This window comes from Oryzias latipes, chromosome 13 (assembly GCF_053564925.1).
Source record: "Oryzias latipes strain Hd-rR chromosome 13, Olatipes_Hd-rR_3.1".
In the NCBI taxonomy this organism is placed as follows: domain Eukaryota; kingdom Metazoa; phylum Chordata; class Actinopteri; order Beloniformes; family Adrianichthyidae; genus Oryzias; species Oryzias latipes.
In genome coordinates, this window is record NC_136249.1 from 19,168,630 (window position 1) to 19,186,995 (window position 18,366).

The following is an 18,366-nucleotide window of genomic DNA, read 5'->3' on the forward strand; positions in this document are numbered from 1 at the left end:
TGACTCAAGAATGCCTCATGACCAAATTGTCAAATTCCCGTGACTGAGTCCAAATAACTTTTATAATTGAAAATGATTAATCTTGTTTCATCAAAACCTAATAAAAAAGCCTCACATTTTTTTGCATTGTCTGACTTAACTAAATGAAAAGTAGTTTGAGGTCCATTCCATAATGTTTTAAGATACGTAAAGCAACTTTGTGACTATTTTGAGTGGAAAACTTCTCAAAATAGTAATAGGTAATAATTATGTTATTCCTAATTCCAGCAGCACAAACATCTTCAAAAAGACAATTTGAAAGTTAGCTGACTTGGAAGTTAATTTCTTGCCATATCTCATTATAACTGTTCATATAAATGTCTACTACTGTAAACACAAAAAGCATGATTATCCTGGATAGCTTTGTAGCCTTAGGATCCAAGCATCTTGCTGTCATTGAAAGATGGTTCATTTGATCTGGATCTAACTAACAAGTACAATCACTTTCTTTATTCATGTCAGAAATTACAGTAACAGCAAGTCTTTGTCCTCTGGTTCAAGCACGAGGTTCTTTTCCTCTTCAATAACCTTGCAGTCATTCTACCCATTATTGGCATCTTGTTATAGTGATTATTGATGTATTCTTTCAATGAGGATTTAACAGAAGATCTGTGTTCCGAGCTTTTGTTGGCTTTGAAATGTTCTGACAAAGATAATTTGGTGTTGTACAAGCAGTCTTAGATCCAACATTTGTCTTTTAAACAAAGTAGTGGTTGGAGAATCAAAAGCAGCTCACTGTTCTGTTGGTTTTGGTGAGACCACATTAACCAGGACAAGTGACTTGTGTCAGGATTTTTCTCACTACATTAAATAAAATAACAAGGGTTTGATGTTCTAAAACATGAACAGCGTTTCCAATATATACACATGGCAGAAGACATTCTTTTGTGATCCAACAACACAGGCTCCATTAGTGCAAAGAGGGCTTTGTTTGCATCGTTCCGACCATTAGTACTGGTTCTGGGGCTTTAACAATAGCAGCTCATCCCATGTGCATATCCCAGGGTGATTAAATTGCAAAAAATCATGCATACGCAACAGTTTTCCTGCTTTTTCGAAGCAAGGCTCCTTAGATTTGAGCAGATGCAGTTGGTCTTTATTCATGGCCTGTGGAAACTAATTACCAAATAGCCCTGCTAGTTCAGTTACAAAACTATATTTAATTACACCTCTAAATTGACAGGTTCATTCAGAGAGAATAAACCAAACCCTAATCTACAAATGAGAAATAACTTAATGGGTTAATTGGTTGTGCTTTTGTTTATGAAGAGGTAAGTTGACTGCTAGGACTACCACAGCTAACCTTCATAAAACCCAGTGAATCATTGTGAAGAACACAACTAATTGGATTAAAAGTTTGATTAAATACACAAAAGGGTAGAGGAAAACCTTTTCACCATATTTATGAGAACCTGCATAAAGGTACTTGCTACTGTATAATATATATATCTGTATATATAGATTTTTTTTTTTTTTTGAATGAAGCATTTAACCCTTTCAAATTCAGGGGCTTGATAGGCTGCAGTCGTCACAGTTGTCACTGTGCAAGAAAATCTCCAGGTCTCCTGTCAATCACAGAGTGAGACAACTTTTCAATCAACAACTGTGAAAAAAGAAACAACAAAAACACAAAAACCAAGCAGCCAGATGGAAGTACATGCAAAGTCAACATCCAACAACCCTCAACCAGAACTCAAACAGGGACGTCTTTGCTCTCAGTCATCAGCTTGAACCACATCATCAATTGTTTCAATCTTTAGAGGTCACATTTTTTTCTTTGCAATATGTAGAATAAAGCCCATAGAGGAATTATCTCTTAAATAATTAATTATTAAAAAAAATTCTTAACAAGAAATTGTAAAAAAAAGCTCTAGGATGATGATAAAAATATGTATTGATTTAATTGTTAAAATGACATAAATCTGTTTTTCAAGCAACCTTGACGGTTTAATTTCATGACAGAGTTCTTACCTGTCTAAATCTTGAACTTGCTTTTGTAATGCTGTTTAATTTTCACTTCTAAACCTGTCACCCTCTTCAGTGTGGATCAATGTAATGAAAACATAGCCGTTTTTGTGGCAGGGTTCTTGGGGGAGCCTTTAATTTTTTAACACATATTTTCTCTGTTATTGATCACTTTTGGTAAAAAAAGACAGAACAAAAATAAATTCTATTTTACATCGCTCTAAGGGTGATTTGGATTGTTAAAGACAAGAAGAAAAAAGTGAAATCCAGAACACAAACACACAGTGGAACCGGCGTTTTGCTGTTATTGCTAGAATTAACAAACAGCTGAGAATAATACTGAGCACCGGATTAGAGTCCAGACTGTGCCATATCCTACCAAACCACTCAAGGAAGCAAACAATTCTGAGAAAGAGTAAGTCTGTCCTGGCTCAGCAGTCTCTATTATGATAAGCTACTTGAACACCATTGTCTCACATTACTTTCATGTAGAAAAAAGCATGACAGCAAAACATTTGTATTTATTTTCTCTTTCAAAAGGTTGTTAAAAGAACCATAAGGAAAACCTAAGAACTTGAATAGATTTACAAAATGTTCTGCCCTGTTTTCAATCTTTCTTCAGATTTAAGTGAACATTCCTGCTTATTTTAGGTACGTAATAGAATGTTAGTAGTGCATTGTTTGTATTCATTATATAAGTTATCAGTGTATTACAACACTTTGAGACCGCCAATTCAATTACAGTTAAAAACAGAAATTTAGAAACTTTACATTTCTTGAAAAAACTAAGTCAGAGAGAAAGTATGAACCATGTATGTTTTACTGGGTGAACAGTTTTTTAAACCTACAAATCTTAATATTGTATGTCAGTGTTGGATGCATTTCATAGTTTGACTATTTAAATGGTTTCACTATTATTGTAAATAATTTATCAATTTACATTTAGGTTGTTTGTTTTTTAGTAAAATGTGTAGACTACTCTATTTACAGTCAAACTCTCACTTCTTTTTGTATTACCTGTCATTTCCCCTGTTGATGTTTTGTTTTTGGTGTTTGTTGTTGGCAAACCTGTATCTTGCCCACTAGGGACTACGGTTAGCTTTGCAGCTTCATGCAGCACATACACAGAAATGTTCATTAATGCACTGCCCTATTCAAATACATTAAAAAAATAGATAAACAAAATGAATAAAAGGTGGGTTTTCTCTAAGTTATGGCAAAACTGTATCTTATAAAGCGATCTTCCACTTGCCTTCTTGGTGCAGTTGTTAATAGCATAGGACATGCTGCATTTGAGAGTCTTGAGACCTGAGTTTTAACAGGACAAGGAAGTTTATCCCTTTGAAGACGGTAGAAACTTGTTTTAAAACTGGTGGCAACTTCTAACTGACGTGGTCTTTTACTTGACAGTTAAATGTCAAATCCTCACCCCTATCACACTTGTTTACCATGCCAACTTGCCCATTTTCTGAAAGACAGAGTTTTGAGAAGGCATTTTGTGTCACATTTGCCAGGACAATGTCATGATTTGAACTTGTCTTGTTTTTGGTCCTTGTTCTGTCTTGTTTCTGTTTCCTGTTTTATTTTGAAAGTCTCCTGTCTTGTCTGTTTTCTTGAGTTTTACTTCCTTTGGTCCCCATCAGCCCTGATCATGTCCACCTGTGTCTTGTCTGCCCTGTCTGTATTTAAGTCTTGTCTCTGCCTTCCTCCTGTGTTGGTCCATTAGTTATTCCTGTCCTGGTTGTCCTTGTCATGCCATGTTCCTCGTTTCTTGTTCCACGCCACAGTGAGTTTTGTTTAGTTTTGTCATCCTGCTCTGCAGCGCCTTTTGTTTGTTCATTAAACCCTCTAGACTCTGATCCTCATGCCTCCACCTCTGCGTCTGGGTCCAACCGGCTCTCGAGCCACCCTGCACCATGACAGACAATGGACCAAAAAAACCCCAACACAAAATGAGCTTTAAATGGTGTCAATACACACCAAAAGTTCATGTGACCACTTTCAAAACAGATGTTTTTCTCATCCTGATAATTCTTAAAGCATAGTCCCAACAGATGTAGACCCATTAAGGAAGATAGTGTTATTTAAAATGTACATTTTTTCCCTTACAGTAAATGGCATATACTTATATAGTGCTGTACTACCTTCTTAGGAAGGCCCAAAGCACTTTACAGTCACAGTCCCACTCACTCATGCATACACTGTAAAAGCTTTAACAAATTAATAATCGTAGTTTGAACCCAGCCAGAAATATATTGTAACACCCAGCATTAAATGAGAGTATTTACAAAAATGAATCACTGTTCTACTTTCTTTCTTAACTGTATGTGTTTGTTTCTTTTTATCGATTCACACCAAACAACTTCAACACAACAGAATGATGTTTCCCAGTTTCGTTGTTATTTTTGAAATGAAACATATATACAAAAAAACCTCACCCTTAGTTGAAACCACCACCCAAATACACCCAGTCTTTTTCTTGTTTACACAGTACTTTAAAGTTTCTTTGGCGTCTTTTGTCCCTTTGGACAAAGCAGTCTCAAAGTTGACAGGGCCTGTGATGGAGGACAATGGCCCTAAGACATGCATATCATGGATGATGGACATCTGGTCTTCCCTCTGATTCTTGGTCTGGATTTTCTCACAAAGACTGGAGCCATTCTTAATCTTGCCAAATCTAGCCTGAAACGGGCCGTGGATATGTATTTTATGCATTCATTCCTCTGAAAGACTCCCCCTTCTGAACATACCAACGCTAATCTTCATTCATTTCTGCCGGTAGTTCATCTTCACTATGCTTTGCAGCCTGATGGACTTCCTCCGTGTTGGACTGCTGCTAGTAATGCTGCAGCATCATCATTTGAAACAGAATATCCTGAATCACTCCAACAGTTAACCACAAAATGGTCAACAGTTTCTGGTAAAGTTTCCTCAGACTTGCCAGGAAACTTGTCTGATATTGCACAAGAACAAAACAAAGACCCTACAGTATGTGGCCTACGCCAGTCCCACCTTTATGTTTCTCCTCCAGACCGCAAAGGTTTCGAGTTCCATCAAGGAGTGTTGTATCGGAGAGCTCCACTGAAAGACCAAGTACCAGTTGGTGGTTCCAAAGTCCCTGAGAGCGGAGTTCCTCAGATACTTCCACGACAACCCTCTAGGGGGCCATCTGGGACTGTTAAAACCCCTGTTGCGAGTCTTGGAGGTCGCGTGGTGGCCTAGCATAAGGAAGCATGTGTGGGACTATACCAAGTCGTGTCACATGTGTAAAAGAATGTAGGCTGATAACACCAAACCAGCAGAATTATTGCAGTCCACATCGGTGCACAGTCCATGGGAGATGCTGGGAATCAACATCATGGATTTACCAAAAGCAAGAACTCCAATACTGTGTTGTTGGTGGTGGACTATTACACCAAATGGGTGGAAATTTTACCCTTGAAAGATGCTTAAAAACCTCGTCTAATCAAAATCCTGAGGGAGTAGATTTTTACCCACTGGGGGGTCCCGGAATATCTGGTCTCAGACCGGGGTCCCCAGTTCACAAATCATATCGTTAAAGAACTTTGTAACATCTGGGGGGTCATTCCTAAGTTGACCAATCACCCTCAAACCAATATCACATAACATTGCAATAAAAGCCATAAAGAGAATGATTGCCTCATTTGTCCGTCAGTATCACAACAGGTGGGACCATTGGATTCCAGAATTCCGATTTGCCATCAACACCGCACGTCAAGAAACCACCGGAAAAACACCTGCGGAGCTGGCATTAGGAAGAACTATTTATGTACCACTGGAGACTCATCCACAAGCCACCATTACCTGACCAGAGGTCAGCATACGCTCTGGTATGACTACAGTAGAAGATGGTGGAAGAGGTTAAAAGGAGAAGGAAGGAGAAACAAACTGGCTGGGGTGACACTTGACTGCCGCATGAAGGATGGATTAAAGCAACGGATGGTTTGATGGATTAAAAAGATGAGGAAAAACTGGAATTTTCTGCCACCCTTCCTAAGGTCCTCCTTTACCAGAAAGTTGCACAATTTCTGACACCGCTGATCCGGTAAGAAGTCGTTGACCACCGGAACGCGAACGGAGTGTCACAGGCCCCACTATCTTTGGGAATGCTTTGTCCAGAGAGACAAAAGACGCCAAAGAAACTTTAAAGTAAACTGTGTAAAAAATATTTAGTTTTGGTGTATTTTGGTGGTGGTTTCAACTAAGGGTGGTGTTTTTTTTGTATATATGTGTATATTTCATAATAACAAAGTAACTGGAAAACATCATTGATATGTGTTGGAGTTGTTGTATAAATAGAGATAAAGAAACAAGCACAGTAAAAGAAAGTAGAACCCTGATTATTTTTTGTAAATATAATATATCATTTAATGCTGAGTGCTACAATATGACACTAATTCTTTCATATATCGGAATAGAACTGCGAAAGGAAAAGTCTAGAGCAATATTCACAAGATTCGTACCGCTTCAACATTTCGCACCAAGCCTCTTCCAACTGTAGGTACATGCACTAGTATGGGGTAGTGACAGACCTGTATGAACACCGTACGCTACAAACCCACATACAGCATGTTCTTGAAAGCCCCACGCATACCTGGTGTGTAAGTAGCATAACACAGTAAAAGATATTGGTTTTGCCATTGCGTTATTTTTTTTATTCTGTTTTTATTGATAATAACCTTTGTTGAATTTCATACTTTATGTCCAGCACACTGAGACGACTTTATTTCCAAATATTAAAAAACATATCCATCAGCGTTTGTAGACTACAGGCTATTTTTTTTGCAAGAAATTAATATGTGGTGGGAAAGTGAATATTGTTTAATGCAAGTAATTCCCACAATATATTAAAGTTAATAATACAATATTTAGCTAATCTGTTATGAATAGGGTTTTATATGTTTTTTAATGACTTTTACTCATCTTTTGAGCATTTTAAACCTGTCATCCCTATAATTCCTTTTCCACTTTCAAAAGCGGCAGACTATCAGCTATGACAGGAAGACACAAAACAGTCTAAAGTAGATCAAATAGAAAGAAACCCACTAAACTGCTTCTGCAGTGAGGCTATAGTGCGACACACTCAACTGCACTCAGAAAATAAAGCATGTGACTCTTAAACCACAAGCACATACGCCAGAAGTGTTAGCTATGTAATCTTAGCATTCATGAAGAATGATTTGTGTACCCTCAGACTTGTGCAGGGAGTGGTGTGACTTTGCCTGTCTGTGCCATCACAGCCTCTGTTCTGCCGCGTGCGATCCTCTTCAGCTCGGTCCTCCATCCTCCAGATATGTCTTTGGGTTTCCTTCGCAGACGTCTCCTTCTGAATGCAGTTTCTTGGCACTGAGGCATGCAACCCTGCAAATGGATAATTCAAGCATGTGACCCAATTCTCATCCTTAGCAAAAAAAAAAGAAAATTTGAGAGAAGGAAAGAAACATGTTGTACAGGGAAGACAAACTGGAAAAAAAATTAAAACACCGGATTTGTTTGTGTTAAGACCACAGAATCAAAGAATTTCAAAGTCTGCATGGAGACAAAAGGAGTTTGTCTTAAGTAAACTATTCTAAGCTACGATACTGAACAGTGAACCGGGCTACACATACTCAGAAATCAAGCTCAATACCTTCTTGTGTTGTTTTGGCAGTGGCTGACATCATGAGACCAAATATAATGAAGCTTAAAGCATGGCTGTGAAGTCCGTCAAAACCCTAATCTTAAGAGCTTTACAGCACTCAAAAATACAAACAACGAGATTGATAAGGTGAGCTTTAATCAATTTAAATTAAACAAATATTGCTGTGAAAAAAATTGATCTTTAATAGTGTTTTTTAAAAAAGTTTCCAAATGTAGAAAAATAAAATACAGTATACCAAGTTTTTTGTTTACATAACGGGTATCAATTACCTACATCCAAACAGAAACAGAGATATTGGGTGTTTTTGTGCAAGAAGTTGCAGGAGTCTGAAATGCTACTATTAATTTTCATTTTTAAAACAGGCCTGTTTGTGAAAAAGAAAGCAACATAAGCACTAAACATTGACCCACTTTAAGTCTGTCATCCTGTTTAAACACAAATTAAATGCAGGAACTTTTTAAATATCCCATGCGGTGTTCATTAGATGGAAAAAGCATTAGTACTAGATGGATCAAACAAGAAAAAACAAGGTAAGAAAAAAATGATATGCAGTGTAGTGTTTGATGCCAACCTATGTCAAAGTGTGAATGAGTTGTTTTAGTTATGAAAAATATAAAGCAAGTCTAACATCTATTTTGATCTCTTTTTTTTATTTGTTTTTTGTATTTGTTCAGGTGTCCAAAATGAACATATGACTACACCTGATGTTTTCCATTAAATAAGATGACCTAACTCTGCTTCAACCGCCCGGCTTGTTTTCCAGGTATCCCTCTGATTAACACTGAACTAGCTGGATCAGGTGAGTTCAGTCAATCAAAACATAAAGAACCAAGTAGTACAGTTTGACCTGAACAAAAAGGCAGGTTAATAGGTATTGAGTGTTGGGCCACCCTGCCACATAGAGTCAAATACAAATAAATGTTGAAGTAGAACAGAGAAGCAGTTAGAGAGTCCACTGTAACAACACAAATCTGAATTTGAGAACTTTCTTGAGAGGGTTCTTACCTTTACTTGCTTCTGTACCTTAGGATCCACTATTTTAGAAAAGCGCATTTGCCACATTGTAAAGATGGCGGCCATGAACTGAATTGTTGCAAAAATATTCAATGTCTATTAACCCCTGTCTCAACAAAATGGGCAGTTCAAGCCCAAAATGCAGTCTTAAAATCTGAGGAATACCTACAGAAGACCATCATAAATCTTGAATTTTCTCATGGCTGATGTGCTTTTCAGAAAAAGGGGATTCTAAGGTAAATCCAAGCCAAATTTGGTGCTTCTCCCACAAAATGCACAATTATTTTTATAACCGGCTCAGTTTATAAACTGAATGCTGTAATGTCTTGCTTTATAAATTGAAAACAAAAAAAAAATAGTGATTTATACACAGTTTAGCTCCATTTACTTTTTACTGATGCCAACTCCAGTTGGCAAAGCATAAAAAAAGGGAATAAATACTTTTTCCAGGTCAACAAACAAACTGTGGCCCAGCAGCTGTAATGCAGTCACAAACACTTAAGTTGTTTGGAGTCAGCATAGCCAGCAGCAAAGTATGGGCTTTGGAGTCTTCATGCTTTGAGCATGCCTCTGGTCAGAATGGATCAATCCGCTAAATACATAGAACTTGAGGACAAGTGGATGGAAGTTTAACTTAAAGTTATCAAGAACAGGCTAGTGAGGTTTTTCTTTAAAATATTTACAACACTGCATTTTATTTTGAGTCAAACATTTGAACTCTTCCTTAACTCACTAAAGAGAAAGTTCTATAAAGACAGATACATGTCCTCTATTTAAAAAAAAAAAAAGTTGCTATACAAATGTCTTCATTTCTAAACCTGGTCCAGTCTTGTTTTTTCATTAAAATGCAGAGAATATATAAATGTGTATGCATTGCTAATTTAACACTTCTTCCCCTTCTCTTACTCATTTAAAAAAGTGAGTGTAACTAGAAAAAAGAGAAAATATTCGCACTTTCTGTCAGTCATACCCATAAGGCTACAAATATGAATGTAGACAGAAGCACAACAAAAAGATAAAGATTCATACAGCTCTCCTCATCGCCCTTTAAATGGCAAAACCAGATTATAATCTGTTTTTACAGATCATGTTAAAAAAACCTATTAGAGAAAGAGTGACTATTCTGATAAATAGAATGACTAATACAAAGTAATAACTACAAGACTGTGGGATTTTGACGTCTTGGAGGCAGCGGTTACTTCCTATATGGAATGAGACGGGGGAGGGGTCACTTAGTCCAGTTCTCTTATACAGTCAATGGTCACAACCACTGATGTCAACAGATGAAACTCAATTTATCATCCACACTTCATATTATATAAGCCAGTTACATAATCACTTTGTAAATAATAGATTAAAATAAATTGCTAATAATTCAATTTTGTTTTTCTGTCTCTTCGTATGCATTTAAAAGTCCCTTTTAAGATAAGATAATTAGTTAGGGTGGTATTTCTGCTCCAGCAAGTTCATTAAATTGTGAGGACTTAATTGTAACTTTTTTTTGGTTTCCGTTCTATCAACTAAAAACACAAATATCCATTGAGAAAGTCGGACAAGAATGTGAAGCAGAAAGTGAATCTGTTAGTACGTATCAATGAAAGAAAGCTAGGATATCAAATAGATGCTAGGATGATGCCCAATGATTGTTTACTTTCCTCTTTGTTTACTTTAGCTAGTTCCTGATAAAAAAAAGCAAAAAGTTGAGGAATTAAGAGTTGTTTCTGATATTTTTACTGGAGGGAGGGGGTAAAACATTTATTAAAGACATAAACCATATGCAGGCACACTAAACTATACTAACCATAAAAACCATCAACATGGAAAATGCAGGGGGACCTGTTGCACCAATTAATTTACAAAACTATGTTTAAAATAAGTAAAAATTTAGAGATCTTTTTATGATGTGTTGTGATGTAATTGAAAAAAAAAACATTTTAAAAATAATCTCGTCAAAAAAATTACCAATTGATGAGTGGAGAGCTAAATTGATCATTGCTGCTGCCCTATGCCTAGTTGCCTAGTTTAGCAGCAGCTTGTGACCAGAGGAGCTTCAATGACCTGTTCACAGGAAGATGAAACTTTAGAAGGGGTTTGCAGTAACCTCTGTGAGGGTAGAACCACATCCCCCTCCAGGACAATAAGGTGTTTACCTTACAATAATCCCTGGCCACTAATCGTCTGAAAGAGGTGACTTTTGTCAGAGAGAGAAGTTATAAGCAGTATGCAGAAAGTGTTCCAAAAGAAATACAAACAGCCAAACGAGGTCAACAGGAAAAGGCTGGACCTCTGACTTCAGCAGAACAACATGAAGGATGTTGTATGGAGTTTAAAAACAAACATCAAAAGCGTGGAGATCGTACTGCCAGAAGCCTCTGATCTCTGCATGCTTTTCAGGAAGTTACAGTACACGCTATTGTCCTATTTTTTCCCCCACTTACAGCGTTCTTCTGGACAAACACTTCACTATAACTGATTTACACCATTGTCCAATATTGTATCTCTCTAGGAATTATATCAGACACCTTCAGTCTTTCTTTTTTTTGCCTGAATCAGTGGCAAAAGGTAGAATATTTTATAGGTTTTCAAACCAGGTCCACTCTTACCAGCCATTAGCCCTCCGATTGAGCATCTTTTTATCGATTGTGTGGGCCCCTTGCCGCCCTCTAAGTCAGGTGCTTGTTATCTGTTGACAGTGATGTTTCTGAACACTCTGTACCCAGCTGCATATCCTTTGTGGAGTATTATGGATATATCTGTGGTACGTGCGTTGTCTCAGTTCCTCTCTGTTTTTGGTGTTCCATGGGTGATTCAGTCGGATACCTTATGCGGGATTCTGTGTCTGAGCCCGATCCACTTGTTGGATTATGTGAATGGTTTTAGACACATGTGGCTAGGGCCTTGGCTAGGGGGCGGCTGGGGGACACTCAGTCTAAAATGAAATCTAGTTTTGATCGGACAGCTGAGTACCGGGAATTTCTTCCTGGTGACCAGGTCTTGGCTTTATTACCTCTGGTTGGTTCTCCTGGGCCTCATTCTGTCGTTAAGAAACTTTCAGAGCTCGACTATTTGATCTCTGCACCTGACCGCAAGTTGAAGAATCAATGGTGTTGTCTGTTTTTATTTCTTTTTCTTATGCCTATTAAAGGTGCTAAGACCAGTTTTGTCTCCCCTCTCATTTGTTACGTTCCAGAGCAAATCTTAACAGGGGGGGCAAGAGGGGGGCAGAATACTTTAAAGGGTGGCAATTGAGATCAGCAGAGTGGACGACCATTACAAATAAAATAATCAAAAATGCATATTTCAAACAGCTTTATTATTGCTACTGTTTGTAGTCCCTAAACAGCAGTTCTTTTGGCTGAGGTGCTATTACTAATGTTTAAAGAAGCTTGTATTGATGATTTATTAATCTTTGTCAATATTTATACAAATATTTACTCAAAAATTGGGGGCAAGAGGGGAGGGCAAAGCTTTTTTTAAAGGGCAGCTGCCCTTCATTGCCCCCCTCTTAGCTCCGCCACTGGCCTGAACACATATTTGAAAACACCAAACATCTACACCCCGATCGTGTTTTGATTTATATTCAAAGTGTTTCCAGTGGTCTTTTAATCACGATGATGTCATTTTTAGCCAAAATCTCGTTTTTTAGGAAATAGTTTCAACAGAGCGGCAGGAGTTCATCGGAAATTTGCTTCTGCGTTGTGGGCGCCACTGATGGTGTGGAGTTTATACTCTCTCCTGCTATCTTACAGCCCCTTGTAACCCTTACATATCATTAGCAGTCCAATGAAAATGGCGAGCAGTATTGGAGCTTATCCATTCTTACATTTTTGAGCCGGACGCCAGCTCAAAAACAAATGCGTACATGGATCTATTTGTCTGCAAGGGAATGCATCAGAATGGAGCAGAGCAGGGAACTTGTGGCTTGCCAACTACAAGCTTTTTCAGACAGCATTTTAATGTCTGCTCCTAATTTATCTTAATTTGAATAAAGAAATACTCAGAAACGCAGTTTTTATCTTAATTTTGTTCAAGAACATGTTAAAAGCACCAAAAGAAATTAATTTTCATTGGAGTAGCTCTTTAAGGTCTCATGACAAACAACACCTGGCTGCAACTTAGCCCTAAATCAGAGCTATCCAGTTATGTTCATTTTTTTCCAAAGTAATAACATTGACATTGTAATATATATATATATATATATATATATATATATATATATATATATATATATATATATATATATATATATATATATATATATAGTCCTTCTTTGCCTTATGCTCAGCACAGCAAGGAACCAGTGACATTTACCCCATCCCCAAAACAGCAACAACATCAAACACATCATTAATATTGCAATGACAGCCAGGTGATAAAGAGTTGACAAACGTTTGACTCTACATAAAAAACAGACTGAGTGGAAAATGCCATGCTGTAAGCTGGCAGTGCCAGCAGTCAGTTACCTGATTGGTTAATTTTTATCTGAATACTTTCCTTTAGGTAATTATCACCATTGTGTCATCTTGGATGTTAATAATTCTTTGGATTCATTCAGTGTTTTTTTATTCCAATTTACAAATTAGTTGGTGAATGACCGGATTATTTGCTCTATCTCTTTGCCTTTGAGCTAATTTAAAAACCAGGGGCATGCGTTTCCTCCTGCAACATGCTCCATAGTCGCTGCATGTGATTGACCCAGTACATGCAAACACATGCTTACTCTTTTAAAATGTGTCATGTAAACACAAAGAGAGAGAGTTTTAAGTAAATTTAACATCATATCTCTTTCAACAATGGAAATAAAAGAAAAACTTTGTAGACGACAGAATATTGTGTTTCACTCTATGCTCACGTTTAGTAAGAAAAAGAATATAGGACTTAAAAAAGGTTTATATATTTATATAACAAGCCTAGGCTGTTTAACCCCTTTTCAAATATGATTTGTCCGAGATTAAATGAGCGCGACATGGTCAGACTGTGAAATGGCTCTATTTGAACCAAAGTATAGCAGACAACCCAAGAAGATGATGTGTAGTTTCATGTCATGATTTCTCTTTAATGTATGGATGTAGGCGCCCCGGCGCACTGATTTTTTTTACCTCCAGCTTGAATTCTTGCAAAGAGGCGAGTGGCGCTGATGGGGAACTCACCTCAGCCTCCGTCACAACAGCCGTGGAGTTGAACGAACCCGGCGGTTTCAGCAGCAGATCGGTCGGAACCTTAGCCAGCTCCTGACAAACTTCTCATGAGACGCCGAGTCTTTTACAGTGAATACGCTAAGCCCGACATGTCTCATCAGAGTTCATCTCCAGCTGACAAAACCTTTGAGGTTGAGTAGTCCAAACCGAATGGGGACTTTGGTCTCGTGACTCATGTCTGCTCGCGCGCAGCCCTGCGTTTTTGCGCAGCTTGGAGACGAGGAGCGTCTGATGCGCCGGCGGATGAGACTCCACACAGCCTCCCGATGACTGAGTGACTCCGCACGCAGACTGCCTTCGGTGCATCACAAGTAATAGAAGAGGCGGGCATTTCTCTCTCCATCGCTCTCTTTCTCTCTCTCCCTCCTGCCCTGTAATCCTTCCCTCCCTCCCCCTTCCACTATTTCAAATCTAAATCGTGTCACATTCATGCGTTTATCAGCCAGATGTCACAGGGCAGGCTGACATTTAGCAGACACAAAGCAACCCGGATTGAGACGTCAAGGGAATATGATTTTTATTATCATGGTTATGACGTATAATTTTCAAGATAACTTTATGATTGCATAGAAAGATTGTCATCGCAAAATATATATTTATCTCATATTGTAATACAGAAGAGGAGGGCTCTCACCAGGTTTATTTAGCCAGCTCCACTATGCGGTGCAGGTAGAAGGTCAAGAAGAACAGCCTTAGATTTTGGGGTGTCATATCCCTCCAAGGCCCGAAAATGCTTAGAAAACCATCCATGCCATCATCATGTGAGTTGATCTCTCCATATATTTATCTTCTCCTTTGTTGTATTTGATATTTCTTATAAATGTTATGTTTGAAAACTCTTATTGACACTACCCTCTGCATAAACTGAGCTTGGGACCACTGTGATGGCTTGGGTTTCTTTGCATTGGTTTTTGCTTTCCGTTTTGGTCACTGTCATGTTTGATTTTTGTTTCCTGTTTTATTTTGAAAGGTTTCCAGTTTTTTCATGTTCTTGAGTTTTACTTCCGCTGTCCCAATCTGCCCTGATAATGTTCACCTGTGTCTTGTCACTCCTTTTTGTATTTAAGTCTTGTCTCTGCCTTCCTCTTGTGCTGGTCCATTAACGTCTCTAACGTCCTAGCGTCTTATGTATTTCATGTCTCTTCGTCCCTACTGACATGTCCATGTTTCTTGCCACGCCACAGTAAGTTTTGTTCTTGTTTTGTTATTCCTGCTCAGGCAGCGCCTTTTGTTTTGCAATAAACCCTCTTGCCTCGGAACCGTTTGCCTCCCGCCTCTGCGTCTGGGTCCTACCTGCTCTCAAGCCCCCTCACCCTGACAACCACAGCATTTTTCTTCATGTTTTATTTTTCTTTTTTAATTTTCTTTTTTTAAAGATTTTTTTTCTCTTTAGTCAATAGTGAATTTTGTGACTAATCCCTCTTTTTCCCTTTTGGGTGTGTGTATGTGTGTTTGTGTGTGTGTCACAACATTTGCCCATGTTTTCAAACATACCGTGCTCTGGCATGTTCTAATTGGTTGGACACACCTGAACCAGGTAATCAGTCATAAGTAGGGCTTGGATATCTGGAAATCATGCGGGCACACTGACCCTCAAGGACTGGAGTTGCCCGTCCCTGAATGGGTAAATGGGGTATACATATACGGCGCTTTACCACCTTCTTAGAAGGCCTAAAGCTCTTTACAGTCACAGTCTCATCACATTCACACTGATCTGGCTCTGCTGCCTAACATTGGTGCCAACCTATAACCACCAGGAGCAATGTGGGGTTCAATGCCTTGCCCAAGGACATTTTGCAGAAATCAAACCTGCAACCTTCTGATCAGCAGTCAACCACTCTACCTCTACACCATGGCTGCCCCATCACTGATTTCCAACAAAAGTGTTTTTGTTGGATTTTTATGAATGCATTCTTTTAATGTATTATAAGAAATTAAACAACCTGCACAGACATTTATTTGTTCAGACTACTTTTGACAGGGAAATGTGAACAGTATAAATACCACATTGTTCAGTTAACCTCCTTGATCCTTGACTTTAAAATCACATATGCTTTTAAGTACAATTTGGGGGTCACATCTTTGTGTGATTGTCCTGTGTTTTCTGTTTTTAATAATTTTCATTTTTTTGACTATTTCATCTGTTTTTATGTTAAGCGCTTTTTTTTTTAACTGAAATGAAAGGCGCTAAAGTTTGAGTTTGTAAATATACTTTTTGTATATATATCCCAGCTGCTACATACTGTATATGTGTGTGCGTGCAGCCTAACAGCATTTTTTTTTTTTCACCAAGAAGACATCTGGTAAAAAAACTCATTTTTTTAAGCTATTCTCTGTAAAGTACCCAACTGAAAAAAAACCAACATTCACTGTTTCCCGGTATAAAAATCCATGGGAGCAACGTTACCATCCTCTGCAGCCTAAAGCAAACTTTTTTGGCATTTTGATAAATCAATCATGGTCTTTCTTCATTTACAAAGGATAACAGAAAAACTTACAAATGTCATTGTTTGAATCCTGAAATAATTCACCCGGTAGCATGCTTCTATATCACCCCCCTGTGGCAACTGATACAAAGCCCTACTAAAGAGAAACAGAAATTAATATGTAGAAAAATTAGAAACAGTTTACTGTAAATATAGAGATATTGAGCAGGATATTTGGTTAAAAATACAACAAATTTGTGATTGCTCTTTTTTTCAGTATCATGTCATATATTAGTTGGTGACATGTAACAAAGACTAAATTTGTTTTAAAACAAAAAAGTTGGCATAAGATCTTTTTTGTCAAGGATCCTCATCAGGCATGTCCAAAGTCTGGCCCATAGGAAAACTGAATTGAATTGAATTTAACTATATTTCACAGGGAGAAATTCACTCTTCAAGGCAGCTCAAAAAATACACAAAAAACAAGTGACAGCATAATTACAGCTCACTAAATATTAGATCAAACAAATAAGTAAACAGAAAACTAAATAATTTACATTCAAAATCCTACTGCCCACAGACTTTTGTCATAAAAGTAATAATATGCCGGCCCCAGCATTTTTGAACTACTATTTCTTCATTGTGACAGGATAAATTCAGTTTCAAGTTGGAAAAATTAAGGGCTGATTTTTTTTATTGTATTTCTACTCTTTAAATATGAAATTCACAGTAATTTTGTTAAAATATATTAAGATATATTTCTGTCCTCTGTGAAGTAATGGAAATTATTCCATTGGCAAAAATGTTTATAAAAACAGTTCATTTGCATTTAATTATACTACAAGAGATCAAAGACTGCAGGCTGATTGGTTGACCCAATTGCAAATATTCACATCATCAAATCTGGCCCTCTTTGCAAAACATGTGCACACCCCTGATTTTATATTATATAGACCATGCAGATAAAGACGCCATGGGCTTGATCCGTCTGTGTGCAGTTCATCTCTGTTTAAACTGTGCGTGTTTAAGGACAAATCAGGCACCCTAGACAGCAATGATGATGACACGAGTCAGATATTTTTAATTCAGAAAGAGAAAATTCTACCCCAATGAGATAAACAAACTAGAGTGTGAATGAAAAATATTCTTAATCGTATTAAAAACCGTTAAATTGTGATAGAAAATAAGATGCAATCCTTTCCTTTTTCCTTCTACCAAATGTTTGATTCAACTATACTTTCTCTGTACAAGGAGGTCAAGGAAAATAAGGAATTTTTATCTTACTTGTATTCTGTTACACATAATTTTCCATCTTTATTGGATTTCATAGAATTTACTTAACTTTACTGAATAAAGCTTACTATTACTTCAAATGGGGTGACCAACCCATACTTGGCAATAATTCAATACATCTCTTTCTGCAAGACATCACTTATTCAGCCAATTTTTATCTGCTACATTTTTCATCAGGGTGAGAGGGGTCTGCTAAAATCTATTCTACTGATAATAAGGCGAGAAGGTTTGTCACCAATATTGACTTTGATACTGGTCCCATCTGTCCTCGGGTCATTGAACAGTTTTCATTGTGTAATTCTTGTCTGTTTCCTCGCCTTTCTCAAGATCATTTGAACCCCACCTGGTGAGATCTTGCATGGAAACCCAGGTTAAGGGAGACTGTCAGTGGTCTTGTATTTAATCCATTTTCTAATAATTGCTCCAACAGTTTATCTTCTTACCAAAATACTTGCTTTATTGGATATTTGCTTATCACAGTCTGTTTCAGGTGTACAATCTTGTCCCTGGTGTCCGTAGATAACTTTTTGGTCAAGGCTATGGTGGGGACATTGTAGTCTGTCTGTTTAACCCTTGTGCTATCCTAGGCACTTTACCATTGGGAGTTGGGTCATCTAGACCCACTAGACAGTGCGCTGAACCTTTTTTCTTCAATGATTTGTGATCTTCACTGGTGTCCATGGATTACATGAAATCTTTCCACCTTTATCCACCTTTGTCATGTTAGGGACAACACGTCAATGTCAGGATGGGGTTATCTAAGATAGCA

At 37.7% G+C, this 18,366-nt stretch overlaps 1 protein-coding gene across 2 annotated transcripts in view; it reads right to left on the minus strand.

Annotated features, from left to right (window-relative positions):
- LOC101174684 (solute carrier organic anion transporter family member 1C1) overlaps positions 1-14,194 on the minus strand; it is a 33,964-nt gene extending 19,770 nt beyond the window's left edge. The window contains exons 1-2 of one of the 2 annotated variants that reach the window (XM_011482617.4): positions 13,831-14,194; positions 7,214-7,386 (exon numbers count right to left, since the gene is read on the minus strand). In XM_011482617.4, coding sequence (XP_011480919.1) covers positions 7,214-7,309 — 96 coding nt within the window. In that variant the 5' untranslated portion in view covers positions 7,310-7,386; positions 13,831-14,194. Of the gene's footprint in view, positions 1-7,213; positions 7,387-13,830 lie in introns of those variants that run through there. The other variant, XM_078930029.1, reaches the window with a different exon arrangement.
- Between the last annotated feature and the right edge of the window lie 4,172 nt (positions 14,195-18,366).